At 45.6% G+C, this 17,580-nt stretch overlaps 1 protein-coding gene across 3 annotated transcripts in view; it reads right to left on the minus strand.

Annotated features, from left to right (window-relative positions):
- HSPA4L (heat shock protein family A (Hsp70) member 4 like) overlaps positions 1 to 17,580 on the minus strand; it is an 81,649-nt gene that overhangs the window by 17,232 nt on the left and 46,837 nt on the right. For all 3 annotated transcript variants that reach the window (XM_075929873.2, XM_075929870.2, XM_075929871.2), the window contains 4 exons: positions 11,299 to 11,450; positions 10,578 to 10,684; positions 9,942 to 10,075; positions 7,684 to 7,883 (listed from right to left, as the gene is read on the minus strand). In XM_075929873.2, coding sequence (XP_075785988.2) covers positions 7,684 to 7,883; positions 9,942 to 10,075; positions 10,578 to 10,684; positions 11,299 to 11,450 — 593 coding nt within the window. The remainder of the gene's footprint in view (positions 1 to 7,683; positions 7,884 to 9,941; positions 10,076 to 10,577; positions 10,685 to 11,298; positions 11,451 to 17,580) is intronic.

Here is a 17,580-nt window from a genome sequence, read left to right on the forward strand (position 1 = left end):
GATGTGAAAGTAGGTGTCTGAGATAGAGGGCAGCATACCAGTCTCCCATGGCTAGGGAAGGGATAATGGAGGCCAACGTTACCATCTTGAACTTTGATTTTCCTAGTCAAGTGTTGAGATCCCTCGGGTCCAAAATGGGGCAGAAGCTGCCCTTGGCCTTGGGGACAAGGAAGTACCAGGAGAAGAAACACCTCCTCCCCCTCCCGAGGTCCTGGGGGACCTCCTCTACTGCCCCCAGGTCAAGAAGCTTCTGCACCTCTAACCTGAGAAAATGCTTCTCATCATGCCCAGGACCCAGCAGTCCATCGTGATATGAGACCAGGCACAGTGGAAGGGGAAAAGTTGATCAGTAAAAGGCCTCTAGTCAGATTGGTGCGCTGTCTACACTCACACCTTCAAAGATTCGGTCTAGGGCCTTTGGGGCACTCCTTCCAGTCAGATGAAGAGCAGAACTGTCGCCTGCCGCTTCTATTATTATTATGGCCTCTGCGCCTGGTGAAATTCAACCTGCTCCCCTGCTGGAAAGGGCAAGATGGGGTCCTAGGGAGGGAGTGCCCCTGCAGGACAGGAATGTGGATGCCTAGGGACCTGAATGTTGCTCTAGTACCTTTTAGCCCATAGAGACTGGTATCAGTCTGCTCCAAAAACTGGCCCGCACACTTGAAAGGCAACTCCTGGACAGTGTTCTGGACTCCTGGTAGAATGCCAGACACCTGGAGCCATGCGCTTCTGTGCAAGACCAAGCCAGTTGCCATAGAGGAGGCTGCTGCATCCGGAGTCCAAGGCCGCCTGGAGTGCCACACAGGACACTACCTTTCCCTCCTCGGGCAAGGTCTTAAACTCCTGTCTAAAGTCTTGGGGCAACGACTCTCCAAACTTGTCCATTGCTGCCCAGGAGTTGAAGGCATATCTACTCAGGAGTGTTTGCTGATTAACAATCCTGAGCAGGAGACTCCTGAGGTGTAGGTCTTGTGACTCAACAGATCTGATCGCTTGGCCTCCGTGTTATTAAGGGTTGGAGCGGGTTGTTCATGACGCTCACAGTAGTTAGCAGAAAGAATGTAAGCAACTAGTCGCTCCCTTTTCAGAAAGAGGTAGCAAGGGGGGAACAAGAGGGGGTGCTGAGAGGAGCCGACTTAAAGCCAGTTCCTTCAGCTCCATGGAAGGGGGCAAGGGCACAGTAGTGGCATTCCACCTCTGAAATGTACAAGAGTTCCCACTGGGACTCTTGCACTTTTTAAAGCAGAAGCACCGCATGGAGCCTGGGGCCAATAGGGGACTCAGTCCCCCACTGGCCCTAAGCTGCATTTCAATCTTTGAAGTGCACAAGATCCCCAGGAGGGTTGGGGCTCTTGTACGTTTCAAAGGCGGAATGCTGAGCAGCACTTCTGCCTTTGAAATCTAGCAACAGTCCAACGGCCTCTTGCTACGTTTCAAAGCAGAAGCGCCCTCATCAACTAATTGAACAGTCAATGGAACTTCCATTAGTTGATTAATTTTAACGTCCCCAGTTAGCAGCCTGTACCACTATCAAGCCCAGTGATGGGTGTGAACAAATACTCATGGCCCACCTGGGGGACGAAGTACTGCCACTCTGCCCTTTTGTCCATGGGTGGTATGCATGCTTGGTAATTCTGCCCACCATTTTGTTTAGGGACAGAGCCATGCGAGATGGTGCCTCTATGTTGAGGAAGTTGACAGTCAGGTCGGAGTCCTCTGAGGCCCGCTCGAGCTGCACCCTGAGACTTTGTGCCAGTCTCCGCAGGCGTTCTTGATGGGCCCAGGAGTCCATGGTTGGCATTGACAGGGAGGCCAGCCCCAAGGCTTCATCTGGAGAAGACGATGAGTACTTGCGCACTATCAAGTCCTCCAGTTCACGCAGCTGCTCTGAGGCCTATGGGCAGGGCCCGATTGACCCGAGGGGACTTGAACCCTGATGCCCTCCAATGGGGGCTGAGATTCACCCCAGATTGCCAAGGCCTGCGGTGCTGGGGCACCAGCATGGTGGAAGGCCAGGCTCAGGGCGTCCTAATGTGAGGATCCCACAGTAGAAGTAGTCCTCCCTTGGGCCTGATGGTATGCTCATGGAGCCCAGAATGACCACCTGGTGCTGCCACTGCAGGGGCAAAGTCTGCAGTAGCGACTGGCCTGAAGTACTGCAATGTCACTCATGGTGCCAGGAGTAAGAATAGTGTCGGAAGCCGAGAAAGAGACAGCATCACTCAGGACTGTACCGACTCAACATCCAAATCCGCTGAGTAGTCGGACTCCGTTCCCCAGACTCCGCATTGGTCAGTGCCACTCTGTGTGCCGGACCATGGATGCTGGCTTGCCCTGGTGCCAGACCGGTGGTGGGGGCATCAACTGCTCCAGTTCTGCGGACTCTGCCTCCGCAATAACGGTGCTGGAGGCCACGCTCTCTCTGGACTCTTGCGGGAGAGTGGCCACTGACACTGAAGGGCCCACTAGTGTTGGCGCAGATGTGAACGCCAGAGAGTGCAGTCTCGCCACCAGACCCTAAGGCATCACAAAAGGCTGGAGAAGGTGCTGTTCTCAATACACGTCTGCCCAGGTCTGGTGCTGCCGCCGAAGTACGGACCCGAAACAGGTCCCAGCGTGCAAGAGGCAGCGAGGGCGAGTCCACAGTCAACTCAATCTATTCCCGTGCCACCTCGAGCGAGTCCACTGTACAGGGCCTATCAACTGGAACCAGCTCCTCCTCTGCACTGTAGCCCTTGGTTGTGCTCAACTGACCACGCTCTGACCCAGGAGCAGCAGACCTTGAGGCTAGTATGGGCGCAGCGCAACAGGGTGCCCCGACTGGGGCGCACCAGGATGGAGACCTACCCCTCTCCGCTCTCTTCTTACACCGCAACGGTGATTGCAAGCGGTGCCGGAACGAAGGGCATCTCGATGCTGACGGGGCTCCGGAGGATCCTGGTGTATCTCGCACCAAAGGCAGTGTGCTGCGGGATTCCGGTGCCATGTCAAACACCAGCTCCAGTAGGAGTATCTTCAAGTGCAAATCTCTCCTGCGCTGGGTTCGGGGCTTAAAACTGTGGCTGATTCCGCAATTAGCCAGGACGTAGGCCTCACCCAAACACTGTAAGCACAAGTTGTGCGGATCACTGCAGGACAGTCAGCGCAGAATTTAAAGCCGTGAGGCCCTGCCATGCCCCATGGGCAGAGAGGAAAGGGGGATGCATCAGGCGAACCGTATCTATCAAACAAGTACTTAACAGAAAGAGCAACTTGGAGGGAAAATAAGAGCTAACATTACTGGTGAATACCGCTGACAGCACGCTTGCGAGCAAACAAGAAAGGAGCTCCAACAACCGTCACATGTAGTAAGAAAGAACTGAGGGGGTGGAGGGTTAGCAGGGGTATATATGCACCGATACAGTGGTGCCACTCCTTCTTCTACAATCTCCTCAGCCTGCATTCACAAATTTTGGTCCATCCTTTTCAGGAGATTTTGATGGGCCCTTGCATCCATGGTAGGTAAAGAGAGTAATGTGCCCACCACTGTTTTGTCTGGGGAGGACGAGAAAGATTCCTTAAGGCAGTGGCCACCAACTAGTAAATTAGGATCTACTGGTACATCTTGGAGCCTTTGACAGGTAATCCTGACTGGTTTCACCAAGAGGCTATCAAGTGCTGACACTTCAGCTGCCCCTCCCCCTACTGCTGAGCATTATCCTGCCCTTTGCCTAGGAGCTGCCTCCCCCAGATCCCAAGAGCCTCCTGCTTGCTGTGCAGAGCAGGGGAGGAAGAAGAGGTGCACTGATGTCAAGGCCTTGAGATGGGAGTTTTCTGGCTGCTTTTGGGAGTGGTGCAGGGCCAGGGCAGTGGTGAGCCTGCCCTAGCCCTACTGCACCACCATCCAGGAGCCACGGGAGGTAAGCGGTGCCCAGTCGGAGCCCACATCCTGAAACCCTACCCCAGTCATGAACCCCCTACTGCACTCCAGGCCCCTGCCCTAGCCTCGAACACCCTTGCATCCAAACACCCTCCCAGAGCCTGCACCTAGAATCCCCTCTGACATCCCAACTGCCTGCCCCAGGCTCAGCTCAAAACCCCTCTCGCACTCCAAATCCCTTAATCTGAGACCAGAGCCCTGAACCCCAACCCACTGCCCCTGCCTGGTGAAAGGGAAGAAGGATGGGGGAGGGAAGAAGATGGAGTGGGCAGGGTCTCAGAGAAGAGGCAGGAAGGAGGCGGGGAAAGGGCATTTGAGTTTGAGGTAGATCTTGAATTGCACTTACATTCCAAAAGTGATCTCATGCTTAAAAGGTTGGAGACCACTGCTCTATGGGAAGCCTGCTCCTTAGTGTCCTGAATACACCTTGAATAAGGTAGACAGCTGAGGCCTGCAGACATCTGTCCTCAAGAGGAGGCCTAGGGGTATCCTTTTAGGCTGTATCTAGACGCTGACCTAGGAGTAGTGTGGTCGATGGGGCACCATGTGCTGCTGAGTAGACAGATGCCACTCAAGGTGTTGTTGGGCCTTGGGCCTGATGATAGGTGGTTTGTGGAGACTGGAGGTCAGTGCTTCAGTTCCGGGAGCTAGACCAGTGCCAAGTTGTGCAGGACAAGAGCAACTCTGCCTCAGAGAAATACTCAAAGGCTGATCAATGTGGTGCCAAAGAGGTCAGTGCTGGTGATTGGTGCCATGACATGTACCAAGACATCTATGTCTGTTTGCCTCGGTGCCTGACCACCTGTACAGGTGGCATCTGTGTTTGGATGTGGTCAGTCTTGGAGTCAGGGATGGTCTTCTCAGTGCCAAAGGCTTCTGCACGGATGCTGGTGTGCTGTGTGTCACGGGCGCCAGTGCTAACTAAGAGTCCACTTGTGGCCAAAGAGCTGCCTCCATAAGAAGAAGTTTGAGCAGCATGTCCTTCTCCTTTTTAGTGCGCCATTTGACTCCCCGTCAGATTTTACACCCACCTGTGTGACGATTCTCTCCCAGGCACTTTAGGCACAAGTCATGCAGGTCACCATGGGGCATAGGCTTAAAGTCCTGAGGCCCAAGTATACTCTGGTGTGGAAGAACAAAGGTGCGGTGGAAAACCCCACTCAGTACTGTAACTACACTATGAATACAACTTACAGAAATACACTAAATATAAAGTTGTAACTCTTTACAGAAGAACCACTAATGGAGCCCTTGCTGTAGCAAACAGTGTTCCAACAACCATCACAGGCAGTAAGAAGGAACTGAGGGGGCAGAGGGCCAGGAGGGGTATATGTGCACCACCATGGGGTCACCCCTCTAGAGGGCTCCCTTCCTGGCCCAATGGGTACCGCTAAGGGGGGGAACACCTTCTGAGAATCATACACGCAGTACACTCACACCTAAATGGAATGGACATGAGCAATCACTCAAAGAGCCACCAAAGATACAAGAGCAATAGCATAACATTTCAAGCTCAATTACAGAAGCCAAATGATACGTGTACAAAATGAGCAGCAGCAAAAGCAGAACTCAGACTGAACCCTGCACAAAGAACTCTGACTTTATTGTCTAGTTTTCACTGCCTCAAGCAGTTTCTCTAGTGAAGACTGAGTGGAAACTGCATTGGAAGTCAAGGCAGTCAGAATACAGTATGCTCATGAATCTTTTATATGAACTGTTGGTGGGTAAGACAGATGAGTGGATGATAAATGTAAGTTAGGACACAAGAGCATGTTTGAATCGAGAGAGAAAGGAGCACTGTTAAAAAGGAATGGTCACAGATGGATAATAGGATGGGCACCTAATTCAGAAACAAGGAAAACAAGATTGGAGAAAAAGGAAGAAAATTTCTGATTAACTGGATCAATATGGTCTGCAAAAATTTGCAGTGCGACCCCAGGATTTGGAGGCACAGTCACAGAACACAGAAATTGTTTAGCAAGGACCTTAGGCAGAATCAAAGGAATACACAGAATGGACAAGGTAAATCAAGGTGTAGTTGAATAGCAGGAAGTTGAGGTTGAACCTGAGGTTCAAATATAAAAAGCAGTAAATGCAACATGAGAGCCACACACGAGTAAGATGAAAGTAAAAAAAGTAAAATGAGAGTGAAGACAGAAGCAACCCAACCTGGCAGAGCAGCAACTGTCAGAAGGAAGAAAAGATGCTAGCAGTTAAGATTAGAGGTGACAACCATTAAATAAACTACAGAATAAAGGAGGAGTGAGAGTTCATCCTATTGCCAGAAGGCTACATACTGCTCTGATATCCACCGGGTCTCCTGTGGAGTTAGGATATACTATGAGCCAAGTGGTAGATACTAAACGCAAAAAAATGACTTAGTTCAGACTGTAGTCCTGTATGTATGAGCTGTTCATGTGGCTCTCTAAGGAACCACAGCAGGAACTAGAAAGTAAGCTTTCCCATTCCTTTACGGACAGGTTCATGTCTGCAGTTGTATACTGTAGACTACTTAGTGTCATACAACTGTCTTATTCTCTTCTCCCTAAAAGATCAGTCTGGTGACCTCCAACAGTTGCACTCTTCCAAGGTTAGGACATGTTAGAGGTAATGGAAAGGGGATGAAGACTTGAACCGGGCATTGTCACTGATTAGTGTATCACCAAGTTTATAATCCATGATTATACATGGCATAAAATTATTAAATACTGTCATATTTCCCTCATCTTTTAGTCATTCAAGTACATTTGCACTTAAAGCTTTTCATGATTAAACTATATAAAAAGGAAAAAAGCAAACAAATGAAAGTTTAAGCTGAAGATGAAATAAAGTGATATCCATAGGACACACAGAATATAGAACTGTTTTCATTAGTAAATTTCATTTAACAAATAGTTTTATGAAGTGTTTTATACAAACACATTAAAAAGCTTGTTTACCTGGAACTCAAAGACATATTTCTTCAAAAGCAATATCATTGTTGCCATTAAATACTAGTATTAAAAACTGCTGAAAACTGTCGGCAGAAGAGAAAAATTGAGCAAACATTTTTCTGTGGGTATCTGTGTGAATCTCATTTGTATTTATCTTTTACATACTGTAACTCCTGGGGGTATGAAAGGTATTTGTGTCCTATGTAGCTCTGAACCTATTATTAATGCTTACATAAATAGAAAGCTGTATACAAATAACATTAACTGGTGGTTCAGTCTATTCTTGTAACAAATAATATTGGAAATGGGAAAATTAGTAGATTAGAATTAACCTTTGATTGCATAGAATCATAGAACACTAGAACTGGAAGGGACCTCGAGATGTCAGAGTCCAGTCCCCAATACCATCTGGACCATCCCTGACAGAGGTCTGTCTAACCTGCTCTTAAATATCTCCAGTGATGGAGATTCCACAACCTCCCTAGGCAACTTATTGCAGTGTTTAACCACCCTGACAGTTAGGAAGTTTTTCCTAACATCCAACCTAAACCTCCATTGCTGCAGTTTAAGCCAATTCCTGCTTGTCTTATCCTCAGAGACTAAGAACAACAATTTTCTCCCTCCTCATGACATCCTTTTAGATAACTGAAAACTGCTATCATGTCCCCTCTCAGTCTTCTCCTTTCCAAACTAAAGCCCAATTCTTTCAGTCTTCTTTCACAGGTCATGTTTTCTAGACTTTTAATCATTCTTGTTGCTCTTCTCTGGACCTTCTCCAAGTCTTTTGTTCTTTTGTTGCAATTACAAGAGAAATTTTCAAATGTTACATACCTGTTCATCTTTGCCTTGATTCTTACACGATGATTCTGCATCCATAGGTATATCACTGTGATCTCCTTCCACATTTTGTTTCTCTATTATTGATGCATTAGCCACACTGAAGATTCCATGGATATTGACACGTACTTTAACTTTCACTTTGGAATTGTCTCCATCATACTGAGGAACAACATTCTGAATAGTGAAACGTCCTAAAAAACACAACAAGCAGCATATAAGGATTAATCTGGTTTTCTGGAATGTCTAAAAGTGCTTTCATTCCTCAAAAATATTCCCTAGAGCCATTTTCATTATCAAGCATTTTAAAAAAAAGGACAAGAAGGATTGCTCCAAAAAACTCAAGTAACTGTAGGTTAGAGAGGTAAATCAGTAGCTAGAACAATGGCTGACTAATCTCAGAATAACTAGATATTCCTTTACCAAATTCAGGAACTTCAGTCATACAACCTCTCCTGTAAGAGCTCCATAGCCTATATTCTGTGAGAAACAATGGCTCCAAGCAGAAAATGAGCACAGTGTTGGGAATTAGGTACTCCTCAATTTTAATCTTGGTTCTGCCACTGATTGCAGGTCCTTGGAAAGTCACTTGAAAAATCTGCCTCAATTTCTGCAACTGTAATACTTTGTACAGAGACATAAGTATATAAAACACTACACGGAAGTACCTTGAATTAAGTAGCCTGAACAGACAAATGGGGTTGGCAGTAAATGGAGGTCTTATTGACAAACACATTACTATCCTGGAACATTGGAAGAATATACTTCATGCTTCACCCCGTTCTGTTAGATCTTCTTCAGGCTGTTGTCTCCTAAATGATGGTACCACCTAACCTTGAACAATTTTACAATTCCATATCCTCACAAGAAATGAATCTGCTTGAAGAAAGGGGGTGGGGTAGGGCTAAATTCCACTTAGTCTTTCTGCAAATTATTCATTCAGTTTCAATTGCACCCATTCTGCTTTGATATGGATCTTAGGTATCCTTGCCTTAGAGCACACTACAGTATTGCATTATGGAAATGATCAAGAAACCAGCAACTGAAGAAGCTTCAGCTAATACAAAATCTGGTTCAATTATGGGCATCTTTTCCAGAGACACAATACCTTTTGTTTACCTGTACTGGCTTCTGATTAGTTTTAAAAGGTGCAAGAGGAAGTGTTTGGAAACCCTTATTTGGGGGGGGGGGGGTATTTGCCATATATTTGGTTAACAATTTGAGCAAGTTCTCAGAAATGGCTTTGTAGTATTTGAGAGAGACTTGGAACACCGCTTGGCACTGCCAACAAAAGTCCTATCTTGTTAAATATCCTTATCCAAAAGGACAGATGGTCAAATCCACAAGAGCAAACACATGAGGTTTTGCTCTAATAGAGACAGGCACCTGTAGAATGCTGAAATGCAACAGGGAGCCCAGGATCAGCTGGGGAGGCCCCAGGATCAGCTGGGGAGGCCCCAGCTGCTCCCAGGCTCAACAGCACTGCCCCTTTGAAATGCCAGAGGTAGCGTTTTAAAGGAGCAGCCACCGCACAGCTGAGCTGTGACAGAGGCAGCAAAGGGGGGAGAGGAAGGGGGAATCGACTAGTCGACTATCCAATAAATATTTGCTTATCGCATAGTCGACTAGTCTTTAACATCCCTATTTAGAACTGGAGGATTTGGCTGCTAGAGCTATTAGATCAGCAACACTTGGAGCTGGTTTGGAAATTCAATATGAGTGCTTGTGGTAAACCAGATGCTGATTGTGCACTATGAAAAAGAACATCCTTCCACTATGCAAATCAGATACCTTGTATAGACAACGAAATGAGGATACAACAGGACAAACCTCTTGAATCCTTACTCCTCCTTCCACTTTTGGATCTGTGAACCTACACCATGATGTTGGACCCAATAAAACTTATGGAGGTAGTAACTATAAATGACAAACAATGTTAAGAATTCTAACATTCATCTTAAATAAGAAATTTAACTAAAGCATTAAATCTTTGAAGACGCTGAATCCAAAATGAGCTGGCAAGGTTTCTGGTCTGATACTTACAGTAGCTTCAGCCTCACAATGTTCAGATAAGTGAAGTGAGGTAACAAGGAGATGCAAAAGCTCTCCAATACACACAACCAGTTCTTCATCTCTATGATTTTATGCCAAGACATTTGGCTCAGCTGTTTATATACACCATTTTAAATGAATGGATCGCTTTTAAAATGCACACAAAAGATTTAATATGTATTTCCATGGTCTGTTCTCACCTATTCTGGGTTCAGGATACGGTATTTCATTTGGGTGGGTATAATAGGCTTCCAGATCAAAAGGCTCCTTCTTGTGGAAAGTAATAACTTTTGAAAATGGAGCAGCATGGTTCTTATTGAAGACTTCACATTCCCTAGAGATATAAAAAAAGTGTTCAAGTAAATAAAAGTAATAGTTTGTAGAATGACTATGAGTCAAGTTATATTAGACCCTGCTATATTACCTATGAGCATCCATGAAAACCTAGTAACCAAATGAAATATTTAATAGACGTTTATTTGGCTATGGAAAATTATTTTGCATTCTCTAACTTAACTGAAGTTTGAAGGCAGAATGAGAGTTAAACTCAACGACCAACCTGACAATACTACATTTTACAAGTATCTCTATGTAGATTTTTTGTATATATTAGAAAGCTAATTATGATTAAGTTATGATAAATAAATTAGAACAATGTAGCAACTGGTGATGAGTAGCAAAATGGTACGTGACCCCAACTTCCAGAGACAAAATGATTAATGACAATACAGTACAAAATATAGACAAATGAGCTATAGTTCACAGGTTTGACCTTCACACACCATTAAGTCTTTTTGCATATTTTACTTGGGGGGGAAGAGGGGGGAACAACTTACCCTGTTCCTTCCTCATAAGAGGACTTCCATCTTAAAGTTACCGAATAAGGAACAACATCGGTGAGGGAAAATTCACGCACCTTAAAAGCTGGGGAAAGAATTGCACACTGGAAGAGAGAGATCATATTTTAAAGATGTATATAGTTTAGTGAATACATTTACTTGAATTTAGCATTATTATTCTTCTATAAATCTAGTACACTGGCCATGATTATCTTAGTGTAAAGTGTTTTTAAATGAGCTACACATACTAATATTCAGACAATTTTAAGTTACTTTAATTAAGAACCATCATCTGAGTTATACTGATGGAGCATGTTTATAGTGACAGGAATCTCTGAGTTTTTAAAACAGAATTACCTCATAATGGCTTTGAAGTTTAAACACTCCAGTTTTACAGATGAAGGAAGTGACATACTCATTAATGCAAAAGTCTATGGCAGAACTAGGAAGAGAACCCAGACATTCTGACTTTCACTCCTGTATTTTAACTATAAGACCAGCCTTCCCATCATTACTCACATAATTACCACCAAATGTGACTACAACAGATGTTTAAATGATTAGTGAATATGACTGTGCAAGAACCAATAGTTCAAAGACCTTAAATCATGATATGAGGGACATTTTGTTTTAAGTTGCAGCATTCTTTGACTTTTGCTTAATAAACAATTATAAGCAATGTATGCTGTAGAATAGATTGGAATTTTAGTAACCATACCTGTAATGCACAACCTCTTGCAACAGCTTCATCCGCATTCAATGTAGTGCTTATATCTTTACAGAAGAACCTACATATTTGTTCCTTCACTGCTGGGATTCTAGTGGCTCCACCTACAATTTCTATACTGCTTATGTCTTCACGCTGCAGTTCTAGGAAAGAAACCATTCAGGTGATAATCCAAATATTTTAGCTTCAAAATTACCCAAAGTTGATTTTATTGGCTGCTCACTCATGAATGAAATGCTCAAGGCATTCTTAAAATAAAACTAAATACCTAGACACTACAAGAACCAGTGAAGACAGGCGAATGGCCAAACCGTGCAGTGAGAATGTTATGTTCAATTGCAACAATTCAGACTAAACAAATCTCTGCCTCTCCTTTAGTCAAAGTGAGTTTCAAGCTCCAAGTGCAAAAACCAAGAATAAAAAACTACTTATCTTAATGACTGTGGTTGAAATGATACAGATTCCACTTTTATTACATATGTGCCTATTCACACACAAAATCAGATTCTTTTGACCAACCATGTCCCATCTCGCCCACTTCCCTCCCTTCCCTGGAAGGCATAAGAGTATAGGGACCCAAACATCCATAATTCTTACTCCAATACAGACGCTAGATAGTACAGTATAGTATTCCACAGCAACAGTGAAATAGGAGGGTCATAGATTCCATGAGGACATCATAATAACTAAATAGTTCTTTAAAAAGAAGTAGGACCGTACCAAATTCACTACTGTATCAAGGTAGTGTGTACTTCCTCAGAGAGACCAAAACCCCTCCCTGGGGGAGCAGAGCCACACCCACCTAAGCTGATGGGCAGGACAGAAAGCAGAAGTACAAAAGGCTGGCCCTGAAGCTCAGCTGGACTGGAGCAGCCAAGGGAGACTTTTCCCCTGCTGCAGAGCGGGACATCAAGGAGTTGCTCCCAGAGCTGCTGCCTAAGGAATGGCTAGAGGTTCCAGGACCAGCAACGGGCCAAGGCACCAACAAATGACCGGGTAACAACTGACCACCGACCTTGGGAGGATGGAGGATAAGAGGTGCCAAACTGTGCCTCATACTAGGTCAGTGTGTTGCAGGTGTATTCCTGCTGATCCAGTGGCTCACCACTAAGGAGGTTAGAAATCGTATATTTCAGTTTAGCTCTTGCACGATTACTCAGTACTCCCCTCCAAGGGTGAGCTGGCTCTCCTGGGGAGCCCCTGCAACCCTACGCTGCTGCCTTTGTATTACAGGCAGCGGCAGCTCAGCTGTGGTGGGGGCGAGCTCTCCGCAAACAGAGACAGCCCTGGCATCCCACAGAGCAGCCTATGGGTAAGTCTTTCCAGGCCCTTGAGGAGCCTGATAGTCATCTCATGGGAGAAGACCGACTTGCCCTGGACAGGAGAATACAATAGCTGTCAGGTGGACCTTGATCAAATCCTAGAGCCAGCCCTTAGTACTTCAGGTGGAATAAATACCCCAGGACTGATAGCAGGGAAGAATGAAATGGAGAAAGACTTTATATAAAGGCCCAACAAGTGAAGCGCTTCTATTTAGCCAGACAGGTAACTCTGTTGGAGGGCTTTCTGCTACCCAGTAGAACTTGCTGGACCTACACCAAACAAGCATTCTGCTTGTATTCAGCCACACCATCAGATGAAGGGAGGCAAAGTTTGGGTGAAGCATAGTTGATCCAAGACATCCCCTTCAAGGACAATGCTGTGTTCTCTGAACAGACACCAAGCTGCATGGCTTAAAGATTGGAGGGTCATATTCTGCTTTTTGGGCCTGTATATACCCTTGGGCCTCCAGGAAGCATTTTAGGCTGCAGCAGCCTCAGGGCCCAAGAGGCAGGGAAGGATTGATAAGTAGCCCCTGCCTTCTACATTGATGTCCCAGGAGGGCCCAGAGAGGCCTTTTGAAGATGCATCTGTGGACTAGCTTTGTTCAGGATCCTTCCCTTGTATTTTTGGACTGCATGTTTCCTTTCCTCACTGTGTTCCCAAATATCAGACCATTGAGTATTCTGTACTGTGACCATTGTGTACATTCAGCAGTTTTCCTCCACCCCTTGTTTCCATACCTATACCTCTTCAGGATCCTCCTGGGCAACTTCTTGCCCAGGGAGCAGAAGCTTTCCTACATATGTCAGGACTTGAGAGGGTAGGAGTTTGATTTTCCAATATTTCCTTATCCCAAAGGTGAAAGGGGGGGCCATGGTCCATCCTGGACCCATGTCACCTCAAAAAATTGAGGTTCCTCATGTTCCCCCGACCTCAGTCATTCTTTTCCAGGAGATGGGTACACACTCATCAACTTCCACCAGTCAAGGCTTTACTGACACAAGGAAATAGAGAGCTGCTTCTTTATTGTTGTTGTGCAGTTTACAGAAGACAGATACCGTAATTTAGTGAATATAACCTACGGGGTAATTTGTTTTTACAAACACCCTCCCTCCCCCCAGGGTATACAGCATTTTTTTTTTTTTTTTTAAATAAAAACACACACTCACCCAGTGGTGAGTCGCCTCTTCCTGTGGCTGCGCAGCTGCCAGCCTCCAGGCAGGGGAGCACTCACTCCACAGTTCCTGCAAAGCCGCAGGAAGGGGCAGGGGAGCGCTCATCCTCCTGCCCCTTCCTGAGGCTGCGCAGGAACCAGGGGGTGAGCGCTCCCCCGCCCGGAAGCTTGCAGCTGCACTGGAACCTGAGGTAGTGAGTGGCTAATCCCATCTCCCCTCTCCCCATAAATATACCCTTTGCACAGAAAATTCTTGTATACCCCACGGGTTATATTCATGCACGGGGCATACATTTTTTTTTTTTTTACTCAAATAGAAAAAAACGTGGGGTATAGTAGGGTTTGGAGTATATTCACTAAATTACGGTAAGCATATGGGTTCATTGCAGTGGAACACGGTAGGTACTTTGGGTAGGAATCTGGGAGGAGTCCTAACCTAAATGTGACCTTATCCTTATAAAATATGGTGGATCCGCCATTAAGGCTGCTATTTCGCCAACACGTCTTGTAGACGTGATTGCCACAAGGAAAGGTACTTTCATTGACAAGTGTAATAGTGTGCAGGTGGCAAGAGGCTCAAAGGGTTTACCCATGAGCACATTTATACCACGTTCCAGTCCCCTGCTGGGATTGGTTCCTTGTATGGGGGAAACATTGTGTAAACCCGAACACTGATCCGTAACTGGTACGGGTATCACATTTGCCTAGGCCAGTTGCATGCTGTGATTATTACTCTAGCCCTGTCTCACTTGATCTTGAGAATCACTCGTGGTATAAGAGGAATAGGCGGGAACACACATGCCAGGTGTGCATTTCATTCTATACTGACGGCATCCCCCAATGAGCTGGGACTGATGCCCACTCTTGAGCAGTACTGTGGGCAATGAGCATTCTTGTGTATTGCAAATAGGTCCACAATTGGGAATCCCCATTTCCTTAAAAGGTGAGTGAGCACTGATTGGTTTCTCTCCCACTCCTAGTTTTGTGAAAATTCTCTGCTTAAATTGTCTGCCTACGTATTGTCTTTGCCTGGTAGATAAGATGCAACCAAGTGTACATTTCGTGGGTTACACCTTTCCCAGAGTCGTACCATCCCCCGCACTCCCTCCCCTGTGGATTGTAAGTTGCCCCTACACTCCCAAAAACAGCCCTCTCCTTGTGGCTCCCTGTGCTGACCTGGGCAGGGGAGCCATCCAGCGCGGCCATGAAAGATGCATCAGGAGCCTGCTGTGGCCAAAAAGCCTCAAAAAGCATTTAAATGCATTTTCTTAAAGGGGCAGAGCTCCCCCCACCCCAACCAAATGCGATCCGGGGGCTCCTTTTAAAGGGGCAGTCCCTTTTTTTTTTTGGCTCAACAACTTTGCTCTTTGTGCTGGATCCACTGCTATCTTGGCTCTTTGCCCAGAAGGGGTTGGCCCCCCCTGGTGTATGAGCTCATGATGTAGGTCATCTCCCCAACCTAGGAGGGAGGCATCTAGTGATTGTTATTCACAGGGCTCAACAAATCACTGTTACTACTTGCCCATGGCGAGTAGATTTCAGCCGGTCGCCTTGTTCACTGGCGGTGCACGCATGCGCAATGCGGGTCTTGTGTATGCGCAGCGTGGGGCTGGTGAGTAGATTTCGCCGTTTGTCAAGACCTGGTTATTCATGGTGAAATCTGTTGGAAGGGGACTTCTATACATACATTGTTGTGTATCGTCCACCATGTAAGGGAAGCTTTTATCTTTTTGGGCATAGTAAGGTGTTTGCTCAAAGGCTGAAGGTGAGGCCGATAGGTTGTGTGTATCCATGCTTGTAATCGAGCGTGAGGTACTACAAATGTGGCTGCTGCCACGTGTCCCAGTATTTGCAGACATGGGCTTGACTGGACTGTTTCTATCAGGAGCTTGAGTGAGAGCCATCTGTGGTGTGGTAGATAGACTGTGCAAAAGCCAGAGCCTAGGTGTGCCCCTATGAATTCCAAAGTCTGAGTAGAGGACAAGGTGCATTTTACCATATTTAACAGTAGACCTACTTTGTCGAAGAGGGTTTTAGTTGTCGAGACTGCTTGCTGTGTATCTTGTTGTGTAGAGAACATAACAAGACAGTCGTCTAGATAAGGGAATACCATAATTCGGTTTTGCGTACGTGTGCAGCCACTACTGTGAGTACTTTTGAGAATACTTGTGGGGCTGTCGACAGTGCAAACGGTAGCACTCTGTATTGACAGTGTCCGTGCTTTATTGTGAAACGGAGGAATCTCCTGTGTGATGGGTGAATTGATATGTGGAAATATGCAGCCTGGAGATCAAGGGTAGACATCTTTGCTCCTTTTTCCAGGGGAGGTATAATCATAGCCAGTGTAACCATTTTAAAGCATTGGTATTTGACAAACCAGTTGAGTTTGCGGAGATCCAAAATGGGTCTCCAGCCCCCTGACTACTTGGTGGTAAGGAAATAATTTGAGTGGAAACCCTTGCCTCTGTGTTGTTAGGGTACCTCTTCTATAGCCCCTAAGGTTATGAGACGTTCTACCTCTTGCAAAAAGTAAATTTTCATGAGAGGGGTCCCTGAAAAGGGTCGGGCGGGGGGAGAGTTATGAAAGGAATGCACTAGCTGAATCTTTTGATTTTTAACATTCACTTGTCAGTAGTGATGGCAGACCAGAAGTCGACTAATCTGTTGCCAAATACCATAGATGATTTTGTTTGCTGCCTTGGAAATTTCAGGGTTGTCAGATCCTTGAGCAGGACTTCAAATCTGTTTCCTAGATGTTGATGGTTGCTGGATGGAGGACTGTTTAGACGTCTGTCTCCGTCCATTTTGACGTTGTCTGTGACTGCTGTTGAAGTGTCACTGCTGTTGGTTAAACACTGGAGACCTGTATCTTTGCTGGAATTATCTATTCTGTTTTCTTCTTCTAACAGGTACCTGGATGCCCAATGTTCTGAGAGTGACCTTTGAATCCTTCAGGGTGTGGAGGGATGTGTTTGTGGACTCCATGAATAGTTTTGTACCCTCAAATGGAAGGTCTTCTACAGTGGTTTGAACCTCTCTCAGAAAGCCTGAGCGCTGAAGCCAAGATTCCCTCCTCATCGCCACAGCCAAGGTTAAAGATCTGGCTGCTGTGTCTACCGAGTCCAGCGCTGCTTGTAGGGCTGTGAGCGCTGTAAGTGTACCCTCTTTAACGTTTGCTTTGAATTGTTCTGCCTTTGTGTCTGGAACGGAATCAATAAAAGATGCTATCTGATCAAATATGAAGTGTGTATACTTTGCTAATAATGCAGTTGAGTTAGCTATTCTGATCTGTAGGCCTGCTGACGAGTATGCCTTTTTTCCAATCGTATCCAGCCTCTTCCAACCCCTATCGTTGGGAGCTGTACATGTATTTTGTCCTCTCCCTCTTTGATTGACCGCTTCTACCAGAGAATTCAGTGTTAGATGGGAGAACAGGAATTCTTCTCCCTTGGGAGCTATGTAGTATTTTTTTGTCAAAACCTTTCAAAAGATCCTGTACTCAGCAAAAGAGGAGTACAGGATCTTTCGAAAAAGGTTTGGTTTTTTTGTTTTGGTTTTTTCCCCCAAAAAGAACCCCGTCTAGATGGCGGTTTTACTTTCAAAAAGCCCTTTTTCGAAAGAACATGAGGCTGCAATTATGCAAATGAAGCATGGGAAATTTAAATCCCAGCTTCATTTGCAATTTGTCTAATTTACATCCCTCTTTCAAAAGGGATGTAGTTTAGATATAACCTAAGGTGTTGCAAGAGCATTTGTTATTTTTTAAGTTACTGCTT

The sequence above is a fragment of the Pelodiscus sinensis genome, chromosome 4, assembly GCF_052426305.1.
Source record: "Pelodiscus sinensis isolate ZL-2025 chromosome 4, ASM5242630v1, whole genome shotgun sequence".
Lineage (NCBI taxonomy): Eukaryota > Metazoa > Chordata > Testudines > Trionychidae > Pelodiscus > Pelodiscus sinensis.